Raw genomic sequence first — 12,718 nt, forward strand, 5'->3', positions numbered from 1 at the left:
GCCATGTCGTCAGTGTTGTGTGGGATGGATATAGGATATTGAACATGATAAATATGATTATGCTGTTGTCATGTTTGTATGTGAATGTGGTTGTGATTTTCCTCAACAAGTGAAAATAGAAGGAATATTTATTGTCGTAGCATCTCTGCTAATGTGATGTATGGAAAAATGGCTCAACATTTTATATTTACAAGATTCACATTACACTGGTGCCCATTGCAAACCAAAGTAATGTGCTACCACAACAACAGCATCCCCAGATCACCATGCGGTAATGAGAAACTTGATTTCCCCAAAATGAACAAAACTAATTCAAAAGATGCTTTCTTCTAACTTAATCAGAAGCTTTGAAATTGGATCACCAGTTCAACATCAACAACTGTCGAGTCAACTGAAATTGACCACCGAGAAACATCGAAAACTCCATATCCAGCACCAAAGAGACGTATGCTGCAGAGATCAGGGAGAACATTTGGGTATACTAGATTCTCAATCCAGCCATCCAATAGAAGTACTGGAGCATGAGGGGCATCAAGAGGCATGCTGAAAGAACAATTCCCCAGATAAGCAGAGTCTCATCATTTTCAGTCTTGAAGATCATGTGATCTCAGATGCTTATACTTCTGATCTGCATTTGACAATCTTGCAGCCTCTGTCAAACCCTTGGTGGCCACCATCTTCAGAATGTTAACACCCTCTTTTATGGCTGAATCAATCTAGGTTGAAACAAAACATGCAAGTATGATGAGTTTCTGGTGGTTGCAGGAGAGCGAGTAAAGATAACATACTATTTATTGTGCTTTTACCAGTATGGAACTTAAATGGTGGTCCATCGAATTTTTAGAATCTAAATATTGTTGTGCAATACTATAGAACATAAATTGTCACAATACAATGACAAATTCAGATCTGATGTATTTGACAAAAACGGCACTAGTAGAATGAGTCCATGACCATAGCTCATCAAACCTCTGGAGTACGAGATTGCCATTTCCCATTCTTCCGTGTGATAACAGTGGCAAGCAGTGTTCAACTTCAATTTAATCTAGCAGTTCAGTTTCCACGGAAATAATTAATATTTGCCACCCTGGTCCAGTGTCAATGACTCAGGTGACTCCACGTATCAGTGACAGTGTTAAATGGTCAACAGTATGGATGGCACACTAAGGAAGCTTAAGGCCCTCCATCTTCAAGAGGTTGGCTCAAATCTAGCTAAACACTGTGTGAGCATTAAGAGTGTTAATCCTGGGAGATAGGGGCTAACAACAACGAAAAAGGTACATATTACTTGTGAGGAGATGTTTACCCGTTCGCGACCAGTCCTATTAAACTTCTGAAGAACAAAAGCTTTAGGATCCATCTGGCCAGGTGGCCGTCCAATTCCTGAATAAGTCAAGATGATTTCTTTGTCAAGCAATACTAAACAAATTATAAGTGCCAAAAGTGTAGAAAGTACCAATCCTTAATCGGCAAAATTCTCGATTCCTGCGAAAGTGGTATATCACACTCTTCAACCTGGTAAACTAAAAAGGTAAATATTTGTTGTCAAGATCAGATAAACCTTACCAACATCAAATAGATATCATATAGCCTATGCTTTTTTTTCACATCAACAAAAAAAAAAACTTCCAACATTTGACATTCAGGAGTATGCTGTCACACATATTAAGAGTGCTGTAAGGTACGGATAACCTTTTCGGAGAACTAATTAGATGCCCCAAGTTATGCAAAATGGAAGATGCCAGCAAGAAAATCATAATAAAAGAAACATAAAAAATGAAAGGAAAACAAGAAAGCAAGCTAGATGAATGAATACCACACCAAAGAAAAAAGTACTCCCTCTGTCCCAAAATATCATCAAGTTTACACTTTGACCACTGATTCATTTGTGGCAACAAAAGTTTCATTGTGAGGAAGTATTTCTAAGTACAAATCCAACATAACCACTTTTTTACCACAAGATTTTCATATTGTTAGACTAATTGTTGGTCAAAGATTACAAGGTTTGAATCTTGAAATGCATGTGCGCGTTATGTTTTGGGACGGAGGGAGTAAAAAAACTACAGAACTTTAGAAGTACTTGCATCTGTGCTTCGCATCTTGTTTATCAACTACAGAACTTGCTTACTGAAGGTTATTAGCATCTTGTTTATCAAGTTCATTAGACAAGTGTCTCCTAAAAGCTTGCCAACAAACTAGGTCAAATAGAGAGCAAAAAATGGAGTCTGTTGGAGATGCTCTAAGACGATGGCCAAATTTTTTGAACTGATAAAGTAGTTACAACTCTGCTGATATATGCATATAAGCATAGCAAGGATGGTTTTCCTTCCAAAAGACAAACTACTTTTGTCAGGTGGAAGATTTTCCCACAAAACAAAACAAAAAATAAAGTCTACCAACCCATTGTGCCGTCCAAAACCTCCTTTTGGCTGTAAACGGAGAACTCCACATGGTAAGTCCATGTCATCAAATGCCTGAAACTCACACATCAGAGGAGTCAGATTGTAGCACAATGTAGTACTAGCAAAGTTTAGAAACAAACACTTACCACCAGGATGCGATTAAGTGGCAGTTTATAATAGGCAGCAAGTGGACCAACCTGCAATAAGAGAAATGGAGACTGATCATTAGTAGTCATCGAAACATAATTGTATTAACATTTTTATATGTTCAGTTAAAGAAAGCTCAACAGAATAAAAGCCACAATGCATCAAGAATGTTATCATTGAACAGAACTGGCATGGTTATGTTTGCATGCTATGTGACAGTACTTCAAATTCAAGAGGTAGCAGTTGAAATAGTATTTTAGTTGCATCAACCAAATTAAAGCCCCAGACTTTAGAAAATGCGTGAAAGAAACAAATTGTGCAACAATAGAAAAGTTTAGGGCAGGAGAACTAGGAAAGACTCCCAGAAGTTGCTTACAGATTCTCCACTGAGATTCATATAAGTCTGAGGCTTGGCAAGAAGAACAGGGATCCCATCAACCATCCCTGCATCAATGGTGAGGAAAACACATTCACTTAAACCTTTGTACTATGAAACAAGAGCATGCATCGCAAAATATGAGAGTAACATTCTTCCTGGGAGTGCATAAATGGAGCCAAACCTTCACCAAATAGTGCTTTGAAGTAATGTGTAGTCAATGGTATACCCTGAGACTGTGCAAATGCGTCTATCATATCAAACCCCACCTACATTCAAGAAAATCTGAGAATAAATTATGAGAACCTGAGAATTTTTTAAATACAAGATTAGGTGCTCAACTTACATTGTGCCTGGTGGATTGGTACTTCTCACCAGGGTTGCCAAGACCAATAAATAACCATGGTTGTATTGGGGACAATGAGGATGTCTGAAGGCTAGAAAAACAACGCTTGGAAAGGAAGGGCACCAATCTATTTGAGAGCATCTCGCTCATGATTTATTCAATCACCGCCATCCAAAAATCCACAGTGTCCAAACGCAGATGCCAAAGTCTGCAAAACAAGACGCATTGGTTCTTTAAATACACTAGATCAACCAGGCAGAATCATGCAAATATGAATAACAGGCCTAGGAGTAGCAGCTAATGCATCCAGCAACAGCACGTCGTATATTGTTGGCATTTGGAAAAATTGCCTCCATAACCTGTTATCTAAGCGCCTAGGCATTTCATCGAACAGCTGCAGGGCACGCAGCAGAGCGGTGGTACGACCACCTGCCACCCAATGGTGGAGCACATTCTAAATTTTAGATGGGGCAAACATGTGAGACAAAACTCATAGTAAAAAAGATCATGTACGCATGCCAAACATTCTCTTTGAAATCACACAAATAAGAGTACAAACGATTAATAAATTATGTTTAAATATTGAAGATGGTACCTCCTATAAAAAGGTAGCAAAGTCTTTAATGCCATAAAAATTCATTAATTCAACACAAACCAGGATGCAAGAGCCAAACGAACCAAACCTTTCAATTTGAAAGACAAATCAGTTAATTCCTATTTCCCTGTTGCTAAAATAAAACATCACATGACAAAAAGGTGAAGGAGAAAGGCGTGCCCGCCAGGATGCGCAGCTTCGACACGGAAATAAATCAAGGACTTTACTAACGCCTGCACATGCAAGATTTGGGGCGACGGTGTCCACAGTCCAGGTTCAACGCACTGGACTGCCCCTACCACAGTCGGCAATGGCGCCGCCGGCCGCGCCACTCACAAGCCGCCCTCCACCCCGCCATTCGCTAACTGAGGAAGCCGCTCGCCCCCGCCGTCGGCCCTTCCTGCCGGTTATCATCCGCCGCCTGCGGCACCTCACCTCGCCACCCTCGATCCGCCACCGCCGCCGTGCGTACTGCCGCCGCCAGACACTCTAAGCCCGCCGGCCATGGAGCCCTCCACCGAGGACCCCGAACCGGAAACCCTAACCCAGCCACCACCATGCCTCAATCCGAGAGAGGAATGAGGAGCAGGAGGACGAGGAGGAGGACCCACCTCGTCGCCGGCCGTCTACCACCACCACCACAATTGGACGAGCACGAATCGTCGGAGGAGAGAAGAGAGAGCTGTTGAGAGCACGGACGAAGTCTGGATGTGGAGATAGAACTCTGGCCGATAGGGTGCGCCTGCGCCATGTGAAGACGTAAACACGTGCGGGTTGATAGTTTACGTTTTCCCACGAATTAATAAAGATGCTGCCACGTTCGAAGAAATTAAATTAGGGTTGTTTGTTTCCAGCCTCCTAAAATTTTAACTCCTAAAAGGTGACTAAAAAGGGACTAAAGAGTCAAACACATTGACTAAAAGTGATTAAAAAATTTCTTTAGGAACTCCACTCCCTCCTAAAACCTTCTAAAGTAGTAACTGGACACCACATACCCTCATTCACTCTACTCTGCCCACCCCGCGCCCTCCCACCCCTGTTGCCCCACCCACCGCCCCTGCCGCGCCCTCCCACCACCGATCCCTTCCTCCTCCACGCCGTCGCCCGGGTTTCTCACCGGCGGCCCCTGCCCCCCACACCCTCGTCCCGACCCGCTCGTACCCTGCCGCCAGACACATCCAACCCCAACCCCGCCGCCGCTAGATCTGTCCTCCACGCCGGCGACCGCGCCCAACCACCGTCGGCTGCGCCCTCCCCCGCCGGTTCGCCGCACCCAAGTCGCCAGTCCGCCGCCCCCAAGACGAATCCACCCGATTTCTCCTCTGTGCCCCCTCCGACGGCCAGCCGCGCCACCATCCCTTGCCTCCCTCCGCCGGCGGGCGCACGCTGTCCTCCCCTGCCTCCCTCCGCTGGCACCCTCCTCTCCCTCCCCCCTCGTCCGGCAGGCACACTTCGTCCCTCCCCGCCTCCCTTCGCCGATGGGCCGCCCCTCTCCTCCCTCCCTCCACCGGCGGAGGCGCGCGTCGTGCTCCCCTACCTCCCTCCGCCAGGGGGCCGCCCATCCTCCCTTGCCTCCCTCCTCCAATGGGCAGCACTGCCCCTCTCCTACCTCCCTCCACCGGCACGGAGGAGGACGGGGAGCTAGAGCACGGTAGGGATGAGCTTCGGGGCAGGAAGCTCGAGCACGGCAAGGAGGAGCTCCATGGCCTGGCTCCATCTCTCCAAGCCATGCGCCACTCTTCTCCTATCCATGAGTGGGGCAAGAGCTCCTCGCTGGAGATGAGCGGCCCCTTCCTGCTCCCTTCGCCGGCAAGCTGCTCCTAGGCACCGTGGAGAGAAGAAGGTGTGGACAGTAGCAGAGAAGCGCTAGGGGCATCTGGGGAGGGCAGCATGGTCATTTTCTCACAGCATTTATGGACTTTAGTCACTTGAACCAAACACCCTTTAGTCCATGGACTAAAGTGGGACTAAAACTTTTTAGGAGCTAAAATTTTAGGAGGCTAGAACCAAACAGGTCCTTAGAAAGAAAATCAGAAAATGCCGCTGGTGTCCCATCCTGCTGTAGGGGGTGCTCCGCCTCTGCTGCCACCTTCACCCAAAGCGCTTGCACCAATGTGGAACTTTGATGCCAAAGCATAAGCAAGCGCAAGCGTCATGACCATCTCGCCAGAACGATGCCAGTTACGCAGCTCGCACCCCCGCACCAAGACAACTAGATGAGAGGAATAAAGAAAACAGGATACAACTCGGTTGAAGCAAGTGCTCAGACACTAATCACCTAGCTAAATCGTGGAGGAAATCTTCTACCCTGTGCTCCGCACGGGCGGTGGTAGTTTACCTTCTCTCATCGAAAGATCGGAATTCAACCCCACGGGTTCACATCAGGCAACGCGAAGGAGTGTCCCGCCCTCGCCAATGGTATAAGGGAGGCCACGACGAGGGGAACGGGGTATTGTGGCTCGGTGGCTGGATGTTGGTTGAGCACTATTGCAGCCTGCCGGTGCGCAACTGCTCCGTTCCAGCACTGTGTCGTACTCCGGTCCACCGCCGCCGTGCGCCCGCGGCAACATTGTTGGCTAGTCATTCGTCTGAGTGGGTTAGGCCTAGGTGTGATGGATGGGATTATAGTTTGTGCTGTCGTGTTGCTTCTCGAAAATGTGTTTGGGTCGTGTGGTCTGGAATCACTCGCATTGAGGGTGCCTTTGGTTAGGCTTTTGAACTTGCTTTTGCTTTTGCTTTTGCAAAAGCCAACCAAAGGGTTAAAAAGCTCTACATGCTTTTATCCAAAAGCTGCTTTTGCTCTAGTACAAATGCAAAAGCACCATCCCCCTGCTTTCAAGTGCTTTTGGGGTAAAAAATTACCCACCTACCACTGTTTATGAAGGTAACGATTTGTTTTTTCGTATCTATTTCTCCCATAGTCCTCCATCAAAACCGTCCGCCTCCCGCATTCGATCGCCGCCCCCAGCGGACCGTCTCCCTCCGCTCCCGGTCGCCGGTCGCCATCCCCGGTTGCCGGTCCGCCTCCCGCCTACACCAGTCGTCGTCCCCGGTTGCCGGTCTGCCTCCCGCCTACACCAGTCGTCGGCCCGCCGCCCCTTTTGCCAGTCCGCCTGCTGCTTAATCCGGTTGCCACCCCTGGTCACCTGCCAAACCCCACCCCCGGCCGCCACACCCCGCCGCCCGCCTCCGGCCACCGCCCGACGCGCCCGCCCGGCGCCGGCCGCCGTCCGCCGCGCCCCGAGGTATGAATCCTTTTTCTGATCTGCTCATGTTTCCATACCCTTCGCACCTCAGCGTACTCTGCTTTAATTTTTATAAAGTTGAGCCAAGTGCCTACGGTCTAACATTACTTAGTGGATGTAAAACATAGAAGAAGTTGTTTCTTACTTCAAAAATTTCTGCTGCTCGTGCGATTTATCTCCATTGTAAACATTGACTGAGATTACTAATTAGCCAACCTTAAATCGATTTATTCACCTCATGTTTGATGTGTCCATGCCCTAGCAATTGTCCTCACTTGGATGGATTTTCACAAATGGGTCAGAACATCCTTGTGGAAGTGTATGACACTAGGATATGGTGATATGATTTCCACTGCTTGATTTGTTGGTAAGGAAATAAAAATGACATATGTGCTCCTGATATGGTCTTATGGAGTATGGTTTTCTAGTACATGAATGTGTTACTGTTGGACTATGTCAAACTACATAACAAGACCTGACTACCTGACTATGTACTGTAATTCACATGTGAGGGATGTGGAATCTAGCACTTTTGTTCTAGTTTTTATAATTTATTGAAGTCACAGTATCTTTCATTAGTCATATGAATTGAATCAAATAATATTTTTGGTTGGTTGAAGAATGGGTGACAAGGCAGATTGGGGTGATGCTTTTTTAAGGCATTTGATTGATGCTTGCAAAGAAGAGATTGAAGCTGGGAATAGGCCGATGTGAATTTTCTCTACTACCGGTTGGAAGAATGTTGTTTCCAAGTTTGTAGAAAAATCCGATGATAGGAGAAAAAAAAATAATTGAAGAACAAGTTAGATCTTTAAAAAAGGAGTATTCAACATTTATGGAGTTTAAGAATTATGCCACTGGCCTTGGATGGGATGAGGCAAAACAAATTGTTGACTGCTCAGAAGAATGTTGGAACGAACACCTTGCTGTAAGAACTATGTTGTCATTTTAAATATATTCTTCCCATTCTTTGTTATTGGTTGCCTTCCTAATTTATTTTAATTTTAGAGATGCAACAATCGTGAGAAAGGAATCAAATGCCACCATGTGAAGTTTCGAAAATAAGGACCCAAGTTCCTTGATGACCTGCATATCTTGTTTGGCAAGGCATATGTAAGTGGGTCTTTTGCATCCTGTCCTGGAGATATATCCTCCGATGAGGCAAGTGATGAGGATGTTGATGTGGTACCAAAACCTACACAGAAGGATATGACAGTGAACCTAGGAAAAAGGAAACGCAAGGGTACCTCCATTGGTGTTGAAGAGAAGGATGAGAAGAGCCCATTCTTTCGTTTGTACAAGAACACTTGTTTGAAGATAGAAAATGCTGCAGACAGGATCTCCACAAGTGTTTAAGCATCATCAGCTCCTCCAACCAATCCAGTTCCTATCATTGCAGAGACTATGAAGATGGTGAAAGAATGTGGGGTGCAAGAAGTAACTGCTCTAATGTACACAGTCGCCTCCCTAATTATTAAGCCTGAATTTAGGGAGCTCTTTAGCTATCTAGAAACAACTAAAGGTAGGCTTGATTTGATTGAGAGGGAGCTAGAAAAGAAGATGATGAAGCGCCACTGATTTGTTTCCATGTTTGTCAGATTATTTTCTTGTCATATGTGACAACAATTTCCCTATGTTGAACCATAATTTGCTTGGAGATGTGAAACATTATTTATCTATTACTGTGTTATGTTGAGCTTCTTCATTTAGTGTTGTCAAGAAAGTTGTTGTATTTAATTATTAATATACTAATGTCTCATGTAGATGGATGATAGATTGGGAGATGTAGTCAAAGGAGGACAAAAAGGAATACTACTGCTAGCTGAACTTGCTCAGCATGCTGGTGCTATTGGAGAAATGGGCAACTTGTACACTGAGCGGTATTTGCACAAAGCTGAATATAGGGAAACATCAGAAACTGGAATTCAATGGGTGATAAGGTGTATGTCATGTCCGAGGTATTTTTATAAGATGTTTCGGATGAGCACCGAGATTTTCGAGAAACTTCGTGACTTGCTAGTCTCAACCTACGAATTGACCTCAAGCAACAACGTTTTATTTACTGAGTCATTGGCAATGTTCTTGTGGATTGTCGGAGGATCACAATCTTTTTCACAAGCTGAAAATCGTTTCGCACGGTCACTTTAGACGGTTCACATGAAGTTTCACGAAGTGTTGAAGTGTTTGCGCAAGTTAGCTAAGGACAACATTAAGCCGAGAAATCCTACTTTTTCTACGGAGCATGAAAGGGTGAGAGAGGACCGTTTTTGGCCATACTTTAAAGGCGCAATTGGAGCAATAGATGGTTCACATGTTAAAGTGGTAGTGCTAGTGGATGAAGTAGTTAACCACACATGTCGTCATGGATATACATCTCAGAATGTGCTAACCACACATGTCGTCATGGATATACATCTCAGAATGTGCTAGCTATTTGTGACTTCGACATGAAGTTCACCTTTGCGGTTGCCGGGTGGCTGGGTTCTGCACATGACACACGTATCCTCAACCTTGCATTGGCAAATTTTCCTTCATTTCCCGTGCCTCCTAAAGGTATAAATGGTTCCTTCATCAAGTTAGCAATACTTGTATTATTATATACCTCACTAACTTGGTTTTGTAGGAAAGTATTATCTTGTGGACTCGGGTTACCCAAACCGAATTGGGTATCTTGCGCCTTTCAAAGGAAGCACGTACCATATACTAGAATTTCGGCAACGTTCAGGGCCTCCTCGAGGAAAGTATGAGATGTTCAATTTCTTGCATTCATCTCTTCGTAATATCATTGAAAGGTCTTTTGGAGTCTTGCAGAAGTGGCGTATTTTGGAGGGCATGCCAAGTTTCTCACCTCGTACTCAGAAGCATATCATAATGGCTTGTCTTGCATTGCATAATTTTATCCGTGACAGCAATTTGTGTGATAAGAAGTGCAAGAGATGTGATGATGAGGATTACTTGGTACAACATACAAGTGGCATGAGACAAACACAAGGAGATGAGACTGACGATGTAGAGAATGAGGATACCATGAATATCATTCGTACTAGAATAGCTGATGCTTTGGTTAGTGCGAGAGGAGGACAGTAATGTTGAGGGATGGCATCATTGTATAAAACTTTTGATGGATATTGTTCTATTTATGTGGACCAATCACTAATGGATGACGAACATATAAATTTATTTTTTTCCTTTCTAAAATAGTTATTTACATGCGAATTAGTGAACTCATTATTTTGTTACGAGCAATTTGCATATAAACACACCCACAGACCTTTAGGGGCATTACTGGTATTTCTTACACAGCATACAGTTTCACAGCTGCTCTAACCAAACAGTCTTATGCTTTTCCCACAACTGCTTTCTCACAGCTGTTTTTCCACAGTCCACAGCTCATAGCAGCTTTTCCAAAGGCCACAGCCCAACCAGACACACTCTGATTTTGTTGGGTCAGCGTATATCCACCCTTACTCTATGCTCCAATCCTATATGGCTTCCAGTAGCCCATTAGTTATATGGTTTCCATTGTTTAAGATTCGTGCAAACAATTCAACTCCTTGTATGCACCCATCTTCCTTAACCCTAACTCCCTCCTCCATGGCACCGCCACCCCCAACCCCCCACCGGCTACCGCCGCCGCCACACCCATTGCTGGGACTACTGCCGCCGCCCCTAGCCCCCACCGGCGCCGCCGCGGCTACCGCGCCCGCCGGCCACGCACGCAGTTGCTAGCCTCACCGCCGCGGCTCCCGCCAACCTCGCCGGCGGATGCCCTTGTCGGCACCGGAGAAGATGTGCATTTTCTTAAAAATGTTGATGTAGGTTTAGAAAAATGTTGAATTTGTTTTTTCAAGATGTTGAAATATGTGTTTTGAAATGTTGAATGTATGTTTTATAAAATATTGAATTAAGTATTTTTGCAAATGTTGATATGATTTCAAATAAATGTTGAATCTGATATGCTAAAATGTTGGATCTGATACAAAATGTTGAATTTTCTAATTTGGTCCTAATGGGCTGTAAAGCCATGTTGCTTATCCCGCACATGGAAGCTACATAGGAACCCTTACTCTCTATATCATTTCAAAGGGCCATTAATTCATTGTAGTGCACCATAGTTTTATTTTCGAATCGGTACATACATCATGCATATTGCTCCTAGGAACACACACACGCAACCGTACACTATGAGCACCTTTGAGAGACTAAGCTGGTAAATCCTTGAAATTGATGAAGTCGGCACTGGCGCCTCGCAGTTGACAGGCATGTCGCTTACCACTGAAAGAATAGCGCCATTAAAATGCGAGCACCTGTGCTGAGTCGAGGACTCAAACTCGGGTGGACATGTTGCACCATAAGGAACTTTACCAGCTGAGCTACGCTATTGCACTGTAGTTAACCGGTGCGTGGAAAATTCATCCATAAATATGATGTCGAACGTGCAAGGGTCTACTATCGTGTAAAATTTGAGGCTGAACAAAAACTGGCATCAGGTTCTATTGAGGCTGAACAAAAACTGGCATCAGGTTCTATTTGGTTACGAGAAGCATCATCGTCTCTCCTAGAACTGAGAAGAACAATAGCATCTTGTCAACCATCATCTTATCATCTTGCATGAACAAATCAACAATCAGCAACACGCGCTTGTGATCGAGCATTCAAAGCTAGCGCACACAGCGCGGCACTACAGTGATGATTAGGCTTAGCTCAAAAGCCCAAAGCGTCTTGCGCAGACCACATTCTCCCCTCAAACAAACTCAAATCAAAGCGCCTTCCTCTTCTCCGGCCCCCTTTTGCTCCACCAAGCAATGCAAGCGGCCAACAATGCGCCCCCGGCTACCTCGCTTTTCCCAGCAACAAATTTTAGTATATAAGCATCGGCATCGCCTATGATGAGCTTGGAAAGCTAGAGATCATGTATTGATGCACACACAAGAAAACACATAGCACAAAGGTGAAAAAACCGCAACCACCATCTTTCTTCTACCATCCTAAAATAATCGATTCCGGTGCGTAGGAAAATGGGACCTGAACTGAAAAGTTGAACTTTCTTTTTTTAACAAAGATAATAATGAAGATAATCTCTAGCCAACCAAAGATACTATGTGTATAGAAATTTGAATCCTAACAATGGATATACAAAATGATGATGCCTAAATCCTCAACAGAGAATGATTGATCACATTGGGTTACGGAGAACTGAATATGATTGAATGAGATGAGGTTTAGAGATGAGGCGGCCATGGATCTGCGAGTCCAAGCAAGAATGATGAGCCGCTACTGCTATATTTTATCTTGTTTGCCATGACCATGACGAGGTTGGCCACTTGGTCGCCCTACACCGCCTAATGATTCCAAGCGCCGGCCGCCGAGCTCCCATCGCTACGCAGTGGAAATACAAGGAACCTTGGCCTCGTCCGAGCGGGCACGCTGGCTAGCCAACCACTGCCCCGCCATGTGTGCTCGGTTCTTCCAGCGTGTCCAGTCGCTTTGTAGCTAACATGGCCTCGTTAAGCCATAGTTTGTGATTTTGGTGATCAAGTGACAACATAGTCATCGGGACTAATGTTTTGTCTAGCATGTACCTTGTAGGTTTCTAGGTCCCAAGAA

General features: G+C 45.0%; 1 protein-coding gene across 2 annotated transcripts; it reads right to left on the reverse strand.

Moving 5' to 3' along the window:
* Window positions 1-110: 110 nt before the first annotated feature.
* LOC101755050 (peptidyl-tRNA hydrolase, mitochondrial) lies at window positions 111-4,616 on the reverse strand. 2 transcript variants are annotated; one of them, XM_004972962.3, is made up of 9 exons: window positions 4,478-4,616; window positions 3,272-3,479; window positions 3,110-3,194; window positions 2,926-2,993; window positions 2,549-2,599; window positions 2,401-2,474; window positions 1,457-1,515; window positions 1,307-1,383; window positions 111-716 (listed from the first exon to the last, which is right to left on the reverse strand). In XM_004972962.3, exons 2-9 carry the CDS (start codon window positions 3,419-3,421, stop codon window positions 585-587), a joined length of 696 nt encoding a protein of 231 aa, XP_004973019.1. In that variant the 5' UTR covers window positions 3,422-3,479; window positions 4,478-4,616; the 3' UTR covers window positions 111-584. The 2 variants fall into 2 exon arrangements, with proteins under 2 accessions (XP_004973019.1, XP_022683573.1); XM_022827838.1 differs by lacking the exon at window positions 111-716 and adding an exon at window positions 723-1,219.
* Window positions 4,617-12,718: the final 8,102 nt, after the last annotated feature.

Source organism: Setaria italica, chromosome VI (assembly GCF_000263155.2).
Source record: "Setaria italica strain Yugu1 chromosome VI, Setaria_italica_v2.0, whole genome shotgun sequence".
NCBI lineage: Eukaryota > Viridiplantae > Streptophyta > Magnoliopsida > Poales > Poaceae > Setaria > Setaria italica.